Here is a 21,720-nt window from a genome sequence, read left to right on the forward strand (position 1 = left end):
AACAGTAGATTTTTTTATTATTTTCTATGGATAACGGGTAATTCATCTTGAAATGGAATATCTTTTTTTTTCAATCAACATTCACAAAACGTTTCATATTTCATCACTGACATTGACTGGCAAAACAAGCTATAAACATCACACAAGAGTGACAAATTGCTGTATATTTTCATAGCACTTCAACTATTTTCAAGTCTGTTGACAAGACAGTTATTTGTACCGGCCGTCTCAATCTCCAAGCAGATGTAGGTAGAGAAGGTGGTAACGCTTCCAGACGACTAGCTTGGGGGTGGGTAGAAATGGCGAAGTCGTTAGGAAACGGCCTCCTGGAGGTTAACACCGTCTTCTATTCATATCGTGCACACAATCATTGCTGTATTCAAGCCAAACTTTTCATGTCTTGACAAAGAATTTAACGTTTACTCCCAATCGTATCAGTGGCAAAGTCGTTTTACATCACCCCTCACAAGATAGTCGCAAGTGCACCATTAACGGCTAATGCCTATAGGCGATTGGAGGTCTCTGTGTCAAGTTCTTTCGTGAGTATGAATTTAGAAGTGGTGAAACGGAAGAAAGACTTTGTTTGGATGTAGGAATTCCACATAGCTAAGGGGTCAACCAACCATTGTTAGAACTCAAACACTACTTTAACAGGCACTGCATGGTAAATACTAAGTTAATATGCGAGAAACATATGTTTGTACTATGTGTGTAGCATATTGTAATGACACTAACTGATCATAATGCATGATGATGTCACCATTTTGCTTATGCTTTAATGCCTTTTTGGATTAACCAAAAATTCACAGTTTTGTGGGTCACCTATCGCTAGGCACAATAAACTACTTACAAACTGAACCAACTGACTGAGGACCAATCATGGCCTTTATTGAAGACAAGACAAGACGAACAATGCATTTACATCGTATATACAGTTAATGTGGTATCTCACTGCACTTGCGGCACCGGTGCGGCACTACAGGGTTGGAAAGATATTCAACGAATTTCAGAGATAAAGAACGAATTTTCTTACGTTTTGGTATTTTGTTGTCTTCTAAGTCAAATGTAAGTCATACTTTGAAGTACTACGCAATATCTAATATCTATCAACAGTGCCGCAGTGAACGAACCCCGCAGTGCCGCACCGGTGCCCCAAGTGCAGTGAGATATCACGTCTTTTCGATTGTCTAGCAATTCATCATCAATTCAGACGTCTATAAACAAGTCCTTATCTCAATTTCCTTCGCAATGAATGACGCTGATGACTAGATAATTGCTGATGACTATCTCACTTAAGCAGTTCAAAGTCATCTGCTTTTTCCCATTCATGAATTATTTACAGTTGTGTCGGCATCCAGCTGACATCCTTTGTGATTCAAAGGACACACGTTACGTCAGTTTCTGCTCGAGTGAAAGTACAAATAAGTGTTACCATAATAACAATGATAAACATAGTTTATTTTCTTGTCTGAGCATACATGTATGCATCTATCGCTTATGGATTGAAGTGATACGGTGCGGTGCACTGCTAGCTACTCACTATGTCGTATGCTGACTAGTTAAAGAATAGCACAACATCTTGACGATTCTAGCACGCAGTTATGGTAGACATTCCTACAGATTATGTTCGGTAGCATACTTGAATTGTCTGTTCGGCACGGGTATGTTTCTGTCTGCAAAACCAAAACAAATATCACATCCGCCAACAATGAGGCGGGTGAAAGGTTGTTTGAAAAAATGCACTCTCTCTGTTTTCAGAATGGCGGACAAGGGCGCCAGAAACACAATTTGAGAGACGGATGTTTACCTCTGCTCGCATATGGCGGCCCAAACAAATTCCGTGACATTTGAAGGTTATCTTTTCAAATCATGTAGTACATAGTCCGTATTTTCTATTCCAACAAGATTGAGAGAAATGCCAAACGCTGAAAGGGTCGGGCTAGGATTTCGTTCCCTTCCCTGGACGTAAAGATGATAATCCTACTTAGACAAGCCGTAAGCCTAAGTCGCTACTGACCTTCTCACGACTTAATATTCACCCATAATATTCACGTGACTTCTGAAACACCTGTCGCTGTGGATTGTGCCACTTCTTTGGGGGGAGGGGGGTACCTCGCTCATTTATCATTAAAACAATTTATATCCATTGCTCAATAGTGTAACCCCGTTATGAAAATGCAGACGTTCTTGACTTGGTAACCAGCGAATCATTTTTTTTTTTTTTAAATTAGAGTTAGTTGTAGATGAAACGCACCTAGATACGGATACTGGGTGGAACATCCCATCATACACTATTTACACTATTCGTCTCCGGACAAAGTATCGGGTCAGTCGTCCGAGTAGCGAGCAAAGAAAAGGTGTTGTGCTGTTTGTTTTTCGTTCTGTGGGAAGATTTTCAGGTGAGCTTATCAATACGTTTTACATACGGTATAAAGCATTACAGTCAGTGGCATATCCCGTTTTTGGCGTATATGAATGTAGAGGAAGTGTGGCTTGAAACGTGGAAGAAGACTACATTTAGGACTTCTTCTCGCAACATTCTCACAGCAGAGACAAGTGTACAAAACAGTAGCGACAAGTGTACAAAACGTGTTGAGTCAAAGTATACGCCCTATTTTTAGGTTTCAAAAGGGACTTTAGTCCGTGCCAATGGCCCATGTAAACTAGTAGTGAAGTAGTGCTCAACACTATTCTCGATCTGTGCATTTTCAAACGGGCCTTGGATTTAGAACTGCATATGTGGAACTACATTTAACGTTGCTGGCCGGCCTTTACGGTGGAAGGTTTTTACGGTCATGCTTATGTAGTGACAAATGTCATATTAGTGTTCCATGATATTTGATTATGTGTTAACACTCAAATCATTATTTCCACATGAGGGTATAGTACACCATGACAAAACAGATATTAGCTGTATTTGTTTGTTTATTTATACCCTTGTTACTGACGCAGAAGCGTTCACTCTACAGATAGTACCCTATTTTTCACAAATACTTTTCCTTTGAAGGACCAACTGTTTGTGTGTAAATTTTGCATGTGCATATCTGACATAATGCCCAGTGTTTGTACTACGCTGGAGAACTCGCTGGAGTGTGAATACATGTACAAGTATGGATATTGTCAGGGCAGATGTCAAAAGTCACTCTTTTCACCACAACGTTGAGGGGCATGTACTTGAAGGTTAAGGTCAGCACAACTCTAGATACCCCATATTCCTCGACTGTTGACGATTACCGCGTTGAAAAATGGAGGTATTGTTTTAGGCTTGTCTGTGTGTGCGTCTGCATCTGTCTGTTTGTGTTAATGGAAATTTGTGGTCAGTATAACTCAACAACGGCTAGATGTGATGATATTTGGCGTGTGGTTAGGTCTTGGGAAGACGAAGGTCAAGGTCAAGTTGGGACCTCTTTCCAGCGATTCTTTGTTACTGCAGCAGAACTTCCTATCTTTATGTCTTTTATCCTGGACGAACTGTGGTATTGGCATTTGGTGACAGATTGATTTTGTCGGGAAGAAGTACTATGGATTTGAGCCCCCTAGTGCCAGTGGCTTGTTCTGGCAGGTGAATTATTGAAGATAGCCAAGCATGTTTGTGTCCTGTTCACGTCTTTGACCAAAACGTTAAGGACAACACCCAACACCGTTAATCTTCAAGCAGAGCCTACGGTGGCATAAGATAGTATCAAAACTGGCAAAGGAGTGTAGTCAGCGAAGAGGTGTATTTGCCACGTAGGGTGTGCCCCCAGTCAGCTAGAACTTCGTAGCAAATGTACACCGTCCTTGGCTGGCTACACCCCTTGGCCAGTTTTGATACTGTCTTAGGCCACAGTACGATTTGCTTGGGGATTAACGGTGTTGGGTGTTGTCGTCAACAACGTTTTGGTCAAAGACGTGAACAGGACACAAACATGTTTCTCTCTATAATGAGGATAAAGCGATAAGATCTCGTGAGGAGAAAGTACCGTGGGAAGTCAGTTCAGCATGACGTGAGCGGTGGGTAGAATGCGCCATTGATCTCTGTTATCTGTTTTTGGTATGCCCAAAAAGAGGATGTACGTGTAATAAATTTGAGTGAAAGTAGATCTTATCTGATGTTACCCTAGCCCCTTGGCGTTTTTTCGGACGACACTTATCCGGGGTATAAATAATAACTTTAAACGGATTGTTATGGCACGCTATAAATTATAACGTCCGTCAGGGGAACGGGTTAGCTAGAAAGTCATACATAATACGGTGCAAAACGGCAAACGTCTTTTTATGATTGCATGCGCAAATATTGCTTTGATAAATCTTTTATCATTGTACACTGTCCTTTCTGATAAGGTTATCTTGTAAAGCTGTATCGAAACGTAGAGTGTAACTTTCCGGACTTTATACGCAAATGCGTCGCAAGGGAATTTGACCCCAAGTCGCAAGTGGATGCAATTTTTCAACGCAATAGGGCGCAGTCATTTCAGACAAATCAGACACCCGCTTAACTTCTCGTGCAGATTATTCCCCGTAAACTAAATATTTGTAGTATTTTCACATCCCCAAAAGTAGTCTGATAGATACTAAGGGTCCTCTATCCCAATGCTTTTTAAGAATTTCCGTTTCTTTTCAGCCACTCGTTCTATATTAGCCTGGTGCCACCCCACTTAATTTACTATGGCAACTATACACCCACTTACGTTACCAAGGGAAGCTATTACCAGGATATGTCTCCCTCTACATCTCCATCATTGTCCTACCATGGCGGTAGGTTAACTGTATCATGAGTCTCTGGGGAAATGTTAATTATCCCAGTGGTATGTTCATTTACAAGCTTCCGTAGGTCGTACATTTGTCGCGAAAAGAACACTATTCAATTTGCCAAAAAGCAGTTACTCAATCAAGCAACTGGATATGATTTTGGAAACAGTTGCTTGAGAAACTGCTTTTTGCCATATCTTATCACCTGGATGTCTAACCAACCTCCTTGGACGCACTATTCAATTGTGGCTGAATAGATCTTAATTTCCCAATGGTGTCAATTCCTCTCATGGTTCATTGATACAAATGATATATGGCTGTTGGCAGCTATAAAGTTCCAGGAAGCCAAGAGTTTGCGTGTACGAGAAGGGTTTAATAAAGATTTCTTCTAACCGACGTCCAGTGATTGTAGGAGCCTGGAATTGTACATATACATACCAATATGCATGTATGCCACATTTTACATTTCTTAACTTTTTAGTTTCCCCTGACCAAGCAGGCAACTAGTCTGTGTAACGCAAACCCCGCTGTCTAGGGCTGTAATTGGCCCCTCCCCGCACTAATATAGTATGTTTATACCATGTACGAGGGGGGTTCAATAAGTTCTTGGCCTCACCAAGAAATAACAAGCACAACTCAGATTTTCAGGCACAACTTCATAGTATGAAGTCTTTTATCAATATCCTCCAAATTTCAAATCATTGGAGTCATTACTTTCCAGGCATTCGTTTTTCCTAAATTAGAAAGTAAGTGGCGAGAAAAAAGTTGTGTGAATTGTGATCAGACATGTGTGGGTCTAGTTTCCCATGCCATAAATTAACAAAAGACGTTGTCAAAATGTTTGATAATGATTCTCTTCCTATTTCAAGCAAAAAGAATTGGGTTTCTAACTTCCAGCAGCGCAAATTGACCCACACACTCAGGTCAGGTCAATTGTCCACGTTTTTTTCCTTCTCCCTCACCTAACGTTACTGGGTGTCGCCTGCAAAGTAATGATCACACTAATTTGAATTTTGGTACATATTTATATAAGACTTTATACTTGACATCTATGCTTCGAAATCTGAGCTGTGCTTATTTTTTCTCGGTAAAGTCGGGGACTTATTGATAACCCCACGTACATGTATCAAGTCTTATATAAATGTGTACCAAAATTCAAATTATTGTGATCATCATGTTGCAGGCGACACCCAGTAACGTTAGGTAAGGGATAACGAAAAAAAAGGTGGACAATTGATCTGCAACCTGAGGTGTGAGGTCAAATTGTCTGATCACACTTCACCCGTCTTTTTCTCCCCACTTACCTTCTAATTTAGAAAAAACGAATGCCTGGAAAGTAATGACTCCAATGATTTGTAATTTGGAGGATATTGATAAAAGACTTCATACTATGAAGTTGTGCCTGAAAATCTGAGTTGTGCTTGTTATTTCTTGGTGAGGCCAAGAACTTATTGAACCCCCCTCGTACTTGCAATTAGCCCTCGGGCACGAACTTGCAAATAAACTTCTTTTATTGTTCTATGATAGCAATGTTGGGCGGGCTGTATAGAAGCTTGCTTAAATCAGGCTAGCAGACAACTGACATGTCCAGTTTGCATTATAACACTAGAGAGAGCTCAAAATCACAAACCATTTGTCAAGAGAGCAGCAAATCGAAATAAATTGATCTTGAAAATGCCTCAATATCTTTTGGTTCATCTTCATAATAAGAGTATTCATGTATTGAGACCTAGTTTCCCAACATTCCCTATATCCTTATATTAATACCCGGCTTGAATACCCGGTTTAGCCAATACAGCTCTGACAGTCACTTGTAACGCGTGGTGCTATGATACATGGTTTGATTAATACTTTCAATACACAGCGGCAGATAATTCAGCAAACCGTGTAATGCTATATATATTTCCATCACTCCAAAATCGTACCCCGGAGCTCAGACTTATTGATCCCGGTTGGACCCGTTTATCTTGTGACTAGGACCGACGGGTAATTCTGACCGTTGGAAAATTTTAAAATGCCTCCGGAGCACGTTTGACCCATTTTGTTGGGCTATTAACTAACTGTGCGCGCAATATTTTATCAGCAAACTCACGGTTTACACATAACGACGTGAGACCGCTGTCAAATGCACCTGCCGGTAAGATGCAGGGGGTCATTTCAAAGATAAGCAAGTTGTCGTAGCCTGAGTCCGCTCTCTCGGTCGCTTCCGTATTAAAGCGTTATCTCACTGCACTTGGGGTACCGGTGCGACACTGCGGGTTACGTTTTGTGTATTTTGTCTTCTAACTGATACTTTTACGTATACATTATGCAATATCTAAATTACAAAAAAAAATCGGCAAAAACAACACAACAGTGCCGCAGTGAACGAGCAACGCAGTGCCGTACCGGTGCCCCATGTGCCGTGAGGTACCACCAATAACGTTTAAATTTCTACCCTTTTCGAAGTTTGCAGCTATTGCATGTGAAGTAAACCACTATGACGCCCTGGCGAATTCTTTAAGTGATAGCAGTAACATCTCCTGTGTCGTGAAGTGCAAACAGCAAATGTGTACTAAAGACGTTAAAATGAATCCTCCATGTTTACTTCTCTTGTCTGACCGTGACCGCTGACCCCAGAAACGTAAATAAAGGACATTAACTGGACTGGAAATGTCACACCCAATAAAAATAAAAACTGAGGTGTCTTAAAAAAGACCAATGACTGACCGCCCAAAACAACCACCCCCCAAACCCCACCCCCCTTGCCCCCTCCGTCGGATATCGCTTAAAAAAATCACTGGCAGGATTACATCATAATGTGACTTTCACGAGAAACAATTCTCCTGAGCCCAGAGGTTATCAAGTAGCCATCACTCACGTGTCCCATGTTGTAATCTGGCGTCACGGGGCCGCTACATGAACACATAGTGCCGACCTGTTACCGGGAGAGCTCGCGGGCGGCGTCGCTATTTGTTTAGCGGATCTGGAGGCCACGCGTATGAATTCTCGTTCGGCGATGTTTGGGAAGGGTCGAGTAGGTTCAGCTGGCGACGTACAAATGGTTCTGTGCAAAGGTATGTTAACAAGTCTAAGGTTCGTGTTTTCAAGTGATTTTATTCTACCTTAGAGATAAACGTAGGGACCGTAAGCTTGGGGACCGCAATGCTCTATCACTGTGTTGTCGTGGTTACTGAAAACCATTGCCACACATTCAGGACCTTGCCGCAACCTACCTCCCGACAAATAACGCCCGACCAAGGTCGACACTGAGTTTGGAGTAGCCTGAAATCCATACTGTCCTAGCTCCAGTTCGGTCACTGATCTAATTGCTGTCAAGCAGAATATGACTCTCATGAGTTAAGTTTGTCAAAGCCTATGGTCGGACTCGTGCCGACGACTTTCAAAGACTTGTAGGCAACCTCGCCGACCAACTCCCAACCACAGATGACGTTGCACACAACTAACTCCCAACCATGCTCTGGAGAAAAGGCCATGGTTGGCTACATGTACGTGTAACAGGGTTTTAGATGGCCAAGGCTTTCCAGTCCCGGTAAGGTACGTTTCCGCCATTTAACATATTTGTCCCGTTGGCCTGCTCTATCGTAAGCTTATTCTGTGTAGGGTCTTTTCAGTTCATGTTAATACCTCATGTATTGGCGATTTGAAAGGCTTTTATACAATGGAAAGATTTGCGCACAAATTGTACATCGATCAAATCTCTGTATCCGTAAAGCAGCATAAAGGATGTGTAATAATTCTCCATGCCCAGCACTGCTCGCCCATATTAGAAAGGTGTGTGTTTGTGCAACATTCACGATCATTACCTGTTATAAACGTGGTCCTGCATATCATAACACAGTCAAATGATACAATTTCAGCACGACTTAGGCGTAGAGGGATCGCACATTTGCTCCCTAGCTTCACACCAACGGATTCTTCTACTAAATTCAGCAATATTTATCGGCTGTACATCTTGCCTGCATGCGATACGATAGTCATATATGACAAATCCCTCCATCTAGTATGTAGGAATCCTAGACCCGTAAGTAGATAAGATAAACCTGTTCCATAATTTCAATGTCACTGCTGTTAGGGGTTGTGTTCGGGTCGATTGAGGCCTGTGACTTTTAACCTTGTAAGTCACAGTTGTACATGTATCAAATGCATGTCAAACATGTGTGAGGTCCCTCAAAAGTCGCTAGCTATTGCAAAAGGCAAGATATTCTACGCATTGCTCGAGTTCAGGCAGTGCTAAAGATTTATTTTTGTCGTGCATCTGAATTCGTATTTGCTAAAGAATTAGCTGCCTTCTCAAGTCGTGTGTCTCAGAACTTGCCATGCGTTCATGGGAATAGCGGCGAATCCGGTGGCCTCAGCCGGTATTTGGGGCGACACAGATTGGCTGATAGCTGATAGGTAGGTCTGCTGCTGCAGCCGATTATGTGTATGTATATAAAGTGTGTGTCTTTGTGTGTGTGTGTGTGTGTGTGTGTGTGTGTGTGTGTGTGTGTGTGCGCGTGCGTGTGTGTGTGTGTCTATCTCTCTCTATCTCTCTGTATGTGTATATAGGTTATGTGTCTATGAACACGATAACCCGAGAAGGCTTAATCTTAACTAAGTGTTCAAAACTTCTCAGAATAATCAAGATGGACTCTTAGAGGTTTGCTATATGGTACGGTCACTAGATTACAGTGGTAGTAGATCTTGTTCTGTATAATTCAACAGTGCCTGTAAAAATGAAAGGCAAGCTTAAAGCGGAACCTAGCTACGTTGCAAGTTGGCCTTATGATGATCTCAGTCTGAGGACTGGAGTACTGTAAATGCAGAAATGTTCGCGGTGCATGTTCGCTGTTTTCGCGGTGACCACTTCACCGCGAACCTAGAACCACCGCGAACATTTTTCTATTATTGTATTAGACTGCAGTCTATGGTGTTACCGCAAATTTAAATCCACCGTGAAAAGTCCTTTTACCCGCTACCGCGAAATTAAATCCCCGCGAACTTAGATGCATTTACAGTAACTGATTGACACTTATCTATTTCAGAGACGGTCAGTTTCCGGTGGCTCTAACGTCTGTAGATGTCCTCGGCACCGTTGACTTAGCTAACCTCCAAAACAGGCATGGGGCTTTTCTTCTGATGGCATATCAATTCTATCGCATGCACTCTGCTTTTAGAGCACTCGGTTTCTTGAATGGCCGAGCCTCTACAAATACAACTATAAAACAGAGTTCAAAAGAAACAGAACCGATTTGTCATCAGAAATAGAGCCTGATAAGGAGGGTATACCTAGCTTGGGATCCAAATCTACTATAGCTGCTCCAAATCTAATTTGTCTTCCGTGCATAGGCTTGTATACATGGCTGCTCTTGCCCGTATGGATTTTTTTGTGGGCTAATTGGAAGTAACGAAGCTATGATACTTAATAAGTAGTATATAAAGGTCTATAAAACTTACTACTTTAAAGTTATAATGGTTCCCTATTCTCAGTGTATCATCGCGACGTTTTAGCTGAACAAAAAAGACATCGTAACAACTTCGGTCGCATTACGTATATATCCAGGTAAATTGCGCAAAACACGCATTTTTCTCGGAAGGGATTTCCAACTGTACCATCCTTTGCAGACAGGCGGCACTCCGGCACAAGAACCGAGCGCTGTTAGATGTCTTCGAAGGAGGCTAATTCCTGGCCATCTTGTAAGTTTGTAGATAAACCCAGACCCTACCTCCTTGTCAACACTCTGGAACAGAGACAAGAGCTGAGAGGACCACGTAACACAGTTATTTCAAGGACACCCGTGCATGGCCACTACCCCATAGCCAATCATCGCCCTTCAATTACTGTGTTTATATCCCCATAGTGCAGACAAGTGTGATACTATGAAAAAAGTGTGGTACTATGAACTGATTTACATAAAATAGGGCCACACTTTTTCATAGTACAACACATTTTTCATAGTACAACACTCATTTCTGCACCCCTTGTGGGCGGAGCAGCCCTATTTCCCATGTAGAAGGTTTCGTCCCATGTTCTAAATTTTACATAGGGCAGCCTATATAGCTTGGATAACAGTGCGGTGGTCATTAAACCAACCTGTGAACCCACCAGCAGTGCCCCGGACACACTGTATATAGGTCTGCTACCGGTTTATGGCCTAATTCAATCTCCATCTTTAGTCATTTCCCTCCGCATATCTGCCTCGCCCCCAGAAGTATCCTAGAAACTCGGCCAGCGTGTTGCAGTCACCCGTCACTAATATCGGGGTCACGGGGTCAAATCATTACATCTCTGCGCCGAGAAGGACCGCTCTATCATTGAGCGTATGTGGCCAAGCTGCAACTAGAAATTGTGCCAACTGCATGGACGCTGGCCATGTTTACGTCTTTTACTGCGATCATCTGCTGTGTTGTATAACTTCCAACAGTGAGGATAGGGTTCAAATAGGGCTCCTTACTACCGCTGTGGTCGTTTGAGTTGGACCCTTACTGACTTGAGGTATGTTGTGCTCTGTTTCCCCATGCTGGATATGTCCCCTGTGACTGGTTTTATCGTACTTCAACTAACCGTTAAAATTTCACACGCGTTGAGTATTCTAGAGTTTTAGGCAAGTACGTACTATAACGTGACTTTATAATACATCTCTTATATTTCACCATACGTGTGCACTTGTATCATTACAATATTTTCAGATGTAGATTCAGTCATCTCAACTTTTAGGGAAGAGGGAGAGAGTAGTGGGGGATTACTTTTCTAATCCTTGCAAAACGTTGCTGCACAGTTAACCCCTTTGTATAATACTGTACAGATTTAGAAAAGGAGACTGTGTCTGTTTTCTCTACTAGTAAGCACCCCCCCCCCCCATCCCGTGCTGCATCTCAATGATGATAGATGGCTTTGTCATTTGTCATGACTACAGAGCTATAGTAGTCCTACTGAGGTATCCAACCGTAAAGATAACACATGCTGGGGCCGGCCTTTGTGGACACGTTCACTTTCATTCACTGTCAATGATAAGCATATGATTTATGATTCCCGTCTCGTATGTGTACATGTGCCATGTCACAGCTGTACCTAGGTCCTCACGAAACTACATATGATAAAATTGTTGTCTTTTAGATTCTTTTGCAAGGACAAGGTCGTGCGTGTATTCAGTGTGTGTGTGCGGGGGGGGGGGGGGCATCTCTAGATCTCTCTACTCTACATCCACTAGTTTTGGAAAGGGACAAACATTTAGAGTTCTATGGTTGTTTTCTATCATCACATAGATGTTCCAATGGTGTGGAATATTCATAATTCAACAGGTGTTCAACACATTTCGCCTGGATTTGACTACGGCACCCTAATGCGTCCGATGTGTGCTGGCATGAGTTGCCCTACAAAATATCTCAAATCTCAAAACGCCAGTCTTAAGCCAGTTAAGGAGATATTGCAGATCAAGTGGCACATTATTGGTTCGTCTGGGGCAACGTTTTATACCATAGTTTTACAGGGCATCTGTGCTCGTTATCATTTAATAACGTGGAAAAGTTCGACCTGCTATGAGTTATCCTCTTAACACCTTAAAATTCCAGGTTTAGCGAGTAATTGGAGATCAAAAGCCATGTTATAAGTTCGTCTGGAGCAACTTTATCATTGTCGTTGGAGGGCATCTGTGCTCGTTATCATTTTATAGATGTTCTGTCCTCAGACGAACCCATGATATCCCTCCTACTCTCACCGAAAGCCAGTCTCTGTCATCACTAAGTAGCGTTGTTGGGTGGAATGCCCACAACATTTGGCCAAGCACAAAGCTAGTGAAGGTCTTGGACTGCTCTCAAGTCTTTTCTGTACTTCTCTCAAAATAAGGTAATTTGTTCCAGCTGTAAGATCACCTGAGGGTCAGGAGAGGAATTATCACCTTAAATGGTCCCAGAGGAAGCAGTAGTCTTAAGCGGATTCATTCCATGTGGCCTGTTTTATATGGACTCTTCCACTGTTTATCAGCGTTATGAAATTAATGAAAGTTTATTGCGAATTCTTGCGCGTGGGTTAATTAATTCCTGGTAACAAACGAGTGAATATGATATAGCAAGTGTCTACTACAGTCACAAAACTAACTCTAGATTTTGGGTTATTTCATGGGTTAGACTTATTTTCCGAAGACAGTGAAAGACGAATGATCCCACCTTGTATATGTGGGTTTTGTGATGTTAGAAGGAGCACTGCTTTTGTCAGTGAACGTGGAGAAATTTTGGTGACATACATTATATTTGCCTAGTGTGTGTGAGTACGATAACTTGAGAATGCCTGGATGGATGGTCTTTAATATTTGGTGTGTTCCTAGGTCATGATGAAACCTCGTTTCTAAAATAAAGTTTACAAACGTCGTTCACGAAATCTTATGTCTCGGAATTGATATTCGAATGAAGCATTTTTTACCTCTTCACTTTTCCCGGGCTAGGATTTTGATCAACATTAAGGCCTAGTATTAAAGACTAGTGGTTACAACTGAACCCGATGTTCACTGGGCTGTATGAAAGGTCGTGTGAGAAGTCGTCCGGTTGAGTTAGACACAAATGACAGACAATATGGAGCTTTGTGAAGCCGCTATTGTATGTATCTGGCTTGTTCGACATGAAAGGCTTCAAGGATTAAGATACGAACCACATGTGATGAAGAATTAATCTTACTAACAATGGCGAGGTTCCACATCCCAAGTGCCATTTCTATTCGTATTGTACTTCTTCCAGTGGAGATTACAAGCATCTTATTTGTGTCACCTTTCCGTATATAGTCTTCTCCCCTTGTGTAAATACATTATTCGTGTCATGTATCATGTAATTTGTGACGCCGTGAGTCAACGGCTTACAATGTAGAACACACGTATGGACTAAGATTTTGATTTGATTATACTTTGGAATTTCCTTCAGATGAAGAAATATGCTAAATGTGGGGGACAAAAGGGAGGAAGAGCATTCCTTGTCCATAAATGTCGTTCTCAGGTGGTAGTAGGTTACCTTCCCCCAGGCAGATACTGAAATGCATATATGGTAGATTCTGACATTTTTCTGTTGTATTCTCACATAACGTTACTTGTCCCCACTGTGGTTGTGTAAGGCGCAGCTTTGTTGTTTGGTTTGTTTGTTTGTTAGTTTGTTTGTTTGTTTGTTTGGTGAACCTTTGTTCATTCATGAAAGCTGAAATCGGCCCACAGACCACTTTTTATTAAGTCATGAGGGAAGAGGTAAGTGTCAGACAAAATATCATACAGAGTGCAGAGTTACAGTTTACATCGTTTAAAGTCCTATTAAGTCTATGTTCATATGATATTTTACGCATGGTGCAAAATACATATTAGTGAGTTTAGTGGTCTGTGTTGACACATCACTCCAGCGTTGCCATAGCGACTAAAACAGTACTTCCGTGTCCCATTCTTTGCCTACTCTACGAGGTAGGCACCCCTGTTGTGAGCTACTGGGTAAGTGGTACAAAATGACTACAAGGTATTATCCTTTTTAACCCGTTTGAGACATAGCTAGTCGAGCAGATCCTACGGTAGCATAAGATAGTATCAAAAGCTGCCAGAGGAGTGAAGCCGGCCTAGGGGTGTGTTTCTCTATCGGAGTGGCTGATGACTCCCTTTGGCCAGCTATCACTCCGTTGCCACTTTTGATACTGGCTCATGCCACTGGTAAATTAGGCGTGCCTTCAAGACAACCGCTTTCCATATCTAGAAACATTTGTGTATTTGTCAGCAACAGTCAACAAATTGCAACAGAGTGCTTCTCTTTCGTATGTGTGCGGTGTTTGTGCAAGGACGTTATATCACTTGGTTTGTGTGAGGTTTTTTTCCAAGGTATGACAGAATACAAGGAAGCTCATATCGATGGGGAAGAAGATTACCTTTAATGACATCATTTATAACGATGTAGTTCCGGGTAATTACCAACATGATTACGCGCCCCCTGAGTGACCTGACCTCATTTCGCAGAAAAGGAACAATTTGCTTTGCGGATTAAGTCTCTTGGGTCTCCTTCGCTGGATCGTCAAAAATCGTTAGGGCTTAATCCGACGTTTGACAGTTGTCTCCAAGCAGACCCTGCGGTGCCTTAAAGATAGTATCAAAGCTGGTCAAGAAGTATAGCCGAGATTAAGTATGTATTGAGATTATTCTTGTTTACAATTTACCATTAATTTACACTGATGTTACTTTTCTTATGTAAACGATACTACCTTATACTGCTGTATTAGTTTATTTGGTTGGTATTATTTTCTTCCCGCTGTAGTATTGTTATCTATTTTTGGATCCGTGGTTTATGTTTATGTTTTGTCTCAGTTATTGTCTCCATCTCTATTGTCATTATGTATTCTTCTGTTATTTCTGTTTATTTGAAATGCAATAAATATTAAAAAAAAAAAGAAGTATAGCCGGTAAAATGGAATCAAACGGACACCGGAGGTCTGACGGCCCTCCTCTTGCCGGCCATAACTCCTTGTCCGGCTTTTGTACTATCCTATATATGCCACCGGGAATCTGCTTGGAGATAGGTTTGACAGTACAGTGATAGTCTAGATGCCAGACTGTTACCAGGGCTACACACGCCTATTACACAATCCTACCACAGTAACCCCCTTAAACACACACACACACACACACAAAACACACACACACACAATCACACATACACACATAACCACAGAGAGAGAGAGAGGCAGACAGACAGACAGACAGACAGACATATGCAAGTATCAGTTTTCTAAGTACTGTTACCTGGTTTCTAGTAGACGCACGGCCATCATGCCTGTTTGGAGGCAAGGATACAGGCCGGTCTTACGACAGCTAACTTCAGGATAGACTTGCGTTATACAAAACTGAAATATATGTGACGCAAGTCCTTGACGGCGAGAGGTTTGTCGCACAACTGCAAGGGGCTTTCGCCTTTGTGAAATCGTCCTGTTCGTCAATAGTATATTCAAGAACTTTCGGCAACCTTCAATCGTTGTAAGATGCCATATACATAGATATAAGCATATGTATAATCATAACAACTATATAACATAGCGTGCGATATTTTGCTACATTGACACTTATAATAATCACAGACACTGGAAGTGAGAGAGACGGAAATCGATAGCTCATGACGTCACTTGCTGAGGATTGCCAACGTTATCAGTGAGTTAATCACGTCAACCCTGGTTTTGTCACGCCAGGCAATTGTGTTATATGGTTACCTGTCACACACCAAACGCCTGAACACACACTTAGATATTTATCTTCAAACGGGTCCGTTATAGGATTACTTATCCGGTCTGTCATCAGATTTGCCGCTAGGACGGCTAAAAGGTTTGCGGACAGACGCGTTTCCATCGTGGTAAGATCGTAAACGGTTCTTAGGCTACTCGTGCGTGAGTCGTCAAACTTCAACTGTCTTTTTGCCGAATAATGTTGACCTACATTCTTGTTGGTGGTCGGTTAGGTCACAACCTTCTTGGAAATTCTTCGACATCAAAATCCAACGACGGTTTGCTACGAATGTGACCGCAACGGTAAGTCAAGAATAGACACCGAATAGACACTGCTAACATCCACGGCCACTAAAACAGTAGCTTTTACATACGCCATGGCTTCTAGTTGATTACAATATTGATAGAATGTGTGTTATCTGCTGTTCTGCTCTGTAGGTGAGAGACAGAAGCATCTAGGCGGAAAATGACTGCAGGAAGATGGCGTCCACACGAGTGACGGTGTTATCTTGCACGTTCGGTAAGTTGTGTCTTTCTCATCTGTTGATGTTCTGTGTATCATGTACGGATTTCTGATTATGTATTACGTTATCTTTGATCCCATGTTATTTTAAGAAATGTGTGTTCTTTAATTGCGTCTATAGTTTTCTACTAATCTCGGTATAAGAAATGCAACAAGTTACAACACGGGCACGTCTTACTACTTACTACTATTATATTTTGTAGCTGCAAGTTAAATGCATTTTGATAGGAACTGTATGCCTTTAAACTCAGTAATGTTTAGATGTCTGTAGCTAATGATGATATGGTGATAAAATGACAAAATATACATGAAGGAAAAAGGTAAAGTAGATTTTTCAATTGAAACTAGCCATCAGCAGCTCTGTCGAAAAGGCCTGTCATAAAATACAAAATTTATGTGCCAGGGTTATTTTTATAAAGGGCAAACTAAGCTAACATGGGCATCAAGGTTTTCTTGACTAACTGTAAAATAATTGACCCATTAATACTTCTCTGTTGATATGTTATGTCCGTAGGTGTTAAGTAGTATTCTGTTCAGAATTAAGTCTTCGCTTTATCTATGTGTGCCAACAGAGCTTCACCAAATTTGACAAATCTTACAATGCTACAGTGATCTACATGTTCAAAGATGTAAATGAGCTAGAGAATCTGTGTCTATCTAGAAAAAAGAAGGTGCCAAATGATCTATTACTAAAGCCTCAGCGTGAGTCCATACTGTTTGTCATTTATCATTGCGTGATGCCGCTAAATTGTCCAAGTTTACTAACAGGGTGTCATCACTAGCACACCGCGAATCATCGGACACTCCACAGATCAGCTCAGAACCAGGGTTCGCATAAAGGTCAGGGAGCGCAGGAAAACGGTTTCATCCATTAGAATTAATGCTGATCTCATAGTTTATTAGCGTATCCCTGCGTTGCTAAAATCTGTAGTCGAACAATGCACGCAAATGTGCATGCAACACTACAACAGTAACATTGATTTTGATAGATTACGTTCATTCTTTAGAAACAAAGCATGGAAAAATGGATTGCTTTTGTTTCTTAAAGAAAGTCGATTTCTATACAGTCAAGGTGGGTTTGTGATCCCCCTGCTTTGTCTGATAATCTTCGCCATCGGTTGGCTACCAGACTCCGGCCTGGCCGAATAGTAAAAAGGGACTTTTACCAAGTTAGGAATATAAGTTTAGTAGGAGTTAATTGGCCCAGGAGTGAACTGAGCAGATAGCTGGATAGTCTGCAAAAGACTGAAATCCCATGGCAACTTATTTGTCCCTATATGGCCAAACTCTTCCCTTTTTATCCAGCCAGCTGACACGTCTACTTGGAGCCTCTAGATAGAGAGATGATAGTAGACACAAGGAAAGTGTGAACATGTTTTACGAAAATTCATGCCTACCGAGACCTCACAAATTGACGATGAATTGTAGAAATCTAGACTCAACCTGGCTCCAACCGGAGCTTTATAGATGTCAGTTCTAAGAGGACCGATCGTGAAACTGGGTGAGTGGTCTTCAAAAGAGTCAGCCGGCCAAAGAAAATCGGGCTTCAGGAATTTCTTCTGGTTGGCTTACCCCTTTTTGGCAAATTGTTCATCCAGTTTGGGGGACTTCAACTATAGATTCAGCCCCGAAATGAATCCTGCACAGAATACTCCGTCTTGTTCCGACACAAACCCGAGATGTTCATGACTAATTCGGCCTCATATCCATTCAAAACTGCCGGGTACATGGATAAGGAAAGTCTTGCCCATTGCCAAGGGTACACGGTTCTAAGTCATGGAAAAGATGGACCATTAAATATGCAACTTCTTAGAAGCAAAAGGAATGGTAAGTTGCGTGACAGCGCAAATAGCTTTGTTTATTTGTTTTCTGTCCCTACCTAGCTTTTGGTGTATATGACGAATATGGTGAAAACAAGACCACAAAGGGAAGTAATAAGACCACAAAGTCCACAAAGGAAAGTAATTAGAAAGGGATGTTTTTGACAGCGTAAATGCCTTTATTTATTTGTTTTCTGTCTCTACGTAACGCTTGGTGTGACGAATGTTGAAAACAAGACCACAAAGGGAAGTAATAAGAATGGGGATGTTTCTGTTTACGATTTTTGACATACTATGTCACCACGGTAATCTTCTTCACTAAGGCAGTGTTTACAAGGTCTATCCCTGACCCTAAACACTTTGATAAGCACCTACTTGGGCAAAACGCTTGGGGTATTTGTCTGCATTGCTCCTACTTTTCTAGTGTTCTTGTCAAATTTAAGAAATACCTTTTTGGTCCTGTAGTGGAATGAAGCTTTCTGAGTGAGATTCTTAAAATACCTATATTCCGCAGGGCAGAATTGATTTTGAAATCCTATTCAACCGTAGAGACTAGAGGTTGACATGTTGATAAAGTTACGCGTATGCCGCACGCTGTGTATATATATATACATGAAGTCCTGTGTTCTGTTTTCTATCTTTGTCACAACGGTTTAGAAGCAGGTGGTGAGTTCAAAGCCTTCACTGAGCTGGGGTGTTTCTCATCTTTCAACCGCTACAATTAATATGACATCTTTACTATGTAAATTGAAATTGACATTACAATTAAGGCATCACAGTAATTGAATGAACTCTTGAGGCTTGAAGACATTCCAGTTTCATGAGAAGTTATTACTGTAACAGTTCCTTTGAGTCGCTTAACGCAATATCTAAGTAGGTAGAGTTCGTGGACTTACAGCCGGGTAGGTCGTGAGTTTTATCCCAGGCCGAGTCATGCCACCAAAGACTTGGTACATGCTCTTTTCTCTGCTTATCTCTCAACGTTAGGTATCTAAACCAATGATAAATGTTGAGTCTCTTTGTCTCGGCATCTATAAAAGGTTTGGATACTTGGTATCAACATTTCGGAAAGAGTATCAGTCGATCACACGGACCACTGCCGACTCGTCCTCTTAAACCCAGAATGACGTTACGTATACTCTCACGACGGTTGTTTCCATTTGGAAGGCTTCCGTCTAGAGCGAAGTTGAGAGATTAAAACTGCTGCCCCAGAATTCACTCCGCCACATTCTGCAGTACTATTAACCTGTGCACTGATACTGAACGGACACACGAGACTACAGATCAGCTGGAGGCACATTTACAGACTAGTCAGGACTTATACTTGCACACAAACAAGACATCTAACACTTCTGGGTCATATTCTTAAGAATTCTCGTAAGGCCTACGTCACATGTCCAAACCGGTGCCCGGTACCGTCGGACAGCTTTCGGAAACGAAAAGTGATATAGATACGTCAAACAACACAATACGTAAAGAAAATAGTGGTGGGCATTATTTGTGTATATTTTAAGAATACATTTGTATTTTTCCTTTCCACAAGCAGCCCGGCCGGGCCCCGGTTTGGAAATGCGACGTTAGCCTTAGAAAATATATTGTCCCACAATTTAGAGCGCCACAAATGTTTTGGCATAAGGACGCAGATGGGGAAACGACGTAGATTGAAGATGTCTGTGCTTGTCTTTGGTATCGGTGCACTTGATTTACACGTGATCATAGCCATGGCATCAGATTGCTCTATCTAAAGTATAGGCGTGACATGTCATTAGAAGATAACACTCATCTTCAATACGATCTCCACAGTGATGCTCCAGTTACTGTTGGCGGCGGGTCTGTGTCCGGATATGCAGACGTACGACAGTTGGATGGCCTGGTGTGAGGACGAGTTTACCTACTCAGTCAACATCTCTTACATATGTGACTGGACACAGACTATAGAGTGAGTTTCCACGGTCTATTTCTTTCCTAGTTAAGTAGCCAGGTGCTTCCGTTCCAGCTTCCAAATGACGGATAGGTGTATTTAGAAACCGGGACAAAGGCTGTACACGACTGGATTTCAAACAAATGTATTTCTCCCTTGCACTCTGCATATTCTCTGTGTCAAGCCAGCTCTAACAGACTAAAGGTGGGTTCACACGGTCGTATACATTCAATTTGTATAGGGTCCGTATGGAAGTCTTAGCCCACACCAGGCTCCACAGGTCGCTGCAAAGATGATAGAATTTGGACAACTATCGACAGATAACGTGCCAGACGAGTTAGCTGGGTCACAAATCATACTACTCGGCCAGTTAACTTCTCTGGCGTATTATGCGTCTATGTTTGTCCAATTTGTACTATTTTACTAGCGACCTGTGGAGCATGGTAGAGGCTAAGACTTCCATACGGACCTCATGCCGACTTGAATATATACGCACGTGTGAACCCACCTTAACAAATGTGTGACCGCTTTTTGAAGACTTGGGAATGTTGATTCACAGTTTTCCTCTCTGAAAACGAAGAAGGTTGACAATTCTTTGTAAGTCACTTTTTATTAAGCCATCGTTTTCAAAGTCTAGTCAGTACGTATATGTTTCTCTCGGTGCATGCTCCATATCTATTGATATATCTATTACACTTTATAAACACATCCTGTTTATGTTTTACTCCAGACCGTACAGTCGAGTCACCAAGTGCGCAGAGGCCGTGTCGCTGACTCTGAACTGCACCGACAGGAGGCGCTTGTTCGACGTGTTCATGTTGGACCTGCACAGACGTTTCTTCGCGAACTGCACTCCTCTCCAGGAGCCTGATTTTGACGCGCCAGACGACGTCTTCGCCGCCGCGGTGGCCATTCCGACCATCCTGGTGTGGGTCGCCGTGTTTGCTTGGACCTACTGGAACGCGAATAAAAGATGACAATGCCACAATGGAATACTACAACATATACAAGATATCAGTTTATCGGAGGAGGATGTTGACAAGAGATCTTTGCTGTTTGGTTACCGGTTTACCTCAAAATCGTTGCCAGCTACTTCATGAAAAAGTCACGTATCGGCGGGGCAGAATGTCTGGATGGGTATCGATCCAAGACGTGTTCCAATACTTAAAGTAAGGATCATTATCTTCGCTGGAAAAGGATGCCCAAGATCGATCTATATCTTGAAGCGCCAGAAGGTAAACTGAGATCCTTGTGCAAAACAAAGACGTTATGAGATACATGTATCCACGTGCCAGTTGCTTCGCGGTTTACATCGTACGTATGGATTTGCCACATATATTCACTTATATGCCTTCTTTGTGGGTCATACTTGGTTCGTAAAGATAAGCGGAAAATACTTATAGTCGTGTATATAGTTGTTGTTTAAACTCGTGGTGTAAATAATAACATAAAACATGTTAAAGTTATTTTGTTCTCTCGGAAGCCGAAAGAAAACATAGGCCCCCTCACTCAGTTGTAG

The 21,720-nt window shown here is 41.9% G+C and overlaps 1 protein-coding gene across 1 annotated transcript in view; it reads left to right on the forward strand.

Moving 5' to 3' along the window:
* Positions 1-21,720, forward strand: part of LOC118424101 (receptor activity-modifying protein 3-like) — a gene marked incomplete in the record, with an annotated part of 23,234 nt that overhangs the window by 1,081 nt on the left and 433 nt on the right. Inside the window, 3 exon segments of the mRNA XM_035832593.1 lie at positions 16,376-16,457; positions 20,084-20,219; positions 20,932-21,697. Of these exon segments, the coding sequence (XP_035688486.1) occupies positions 16,418-16,457; positions 20,084-20,219; positions 20,932-21,178 (423 nt within the window).

Source organism: Branchiostoma floridae, chromosome 10 (genome assembly GCF_000003815.2).
Source record: "Branchiostoma floridae strain S238N-H82 chromosome 10, Bfl_VNyyK, whole genome shotgun sequence".
Taxonomy (NCBI): domain Eukaryota; kingdom Metazoa; phylum Chordata; class Leptocardii; order Amphioxiformes; family Branchiostomatidae; genus Branchiostoma; species Branchiostoma floridae.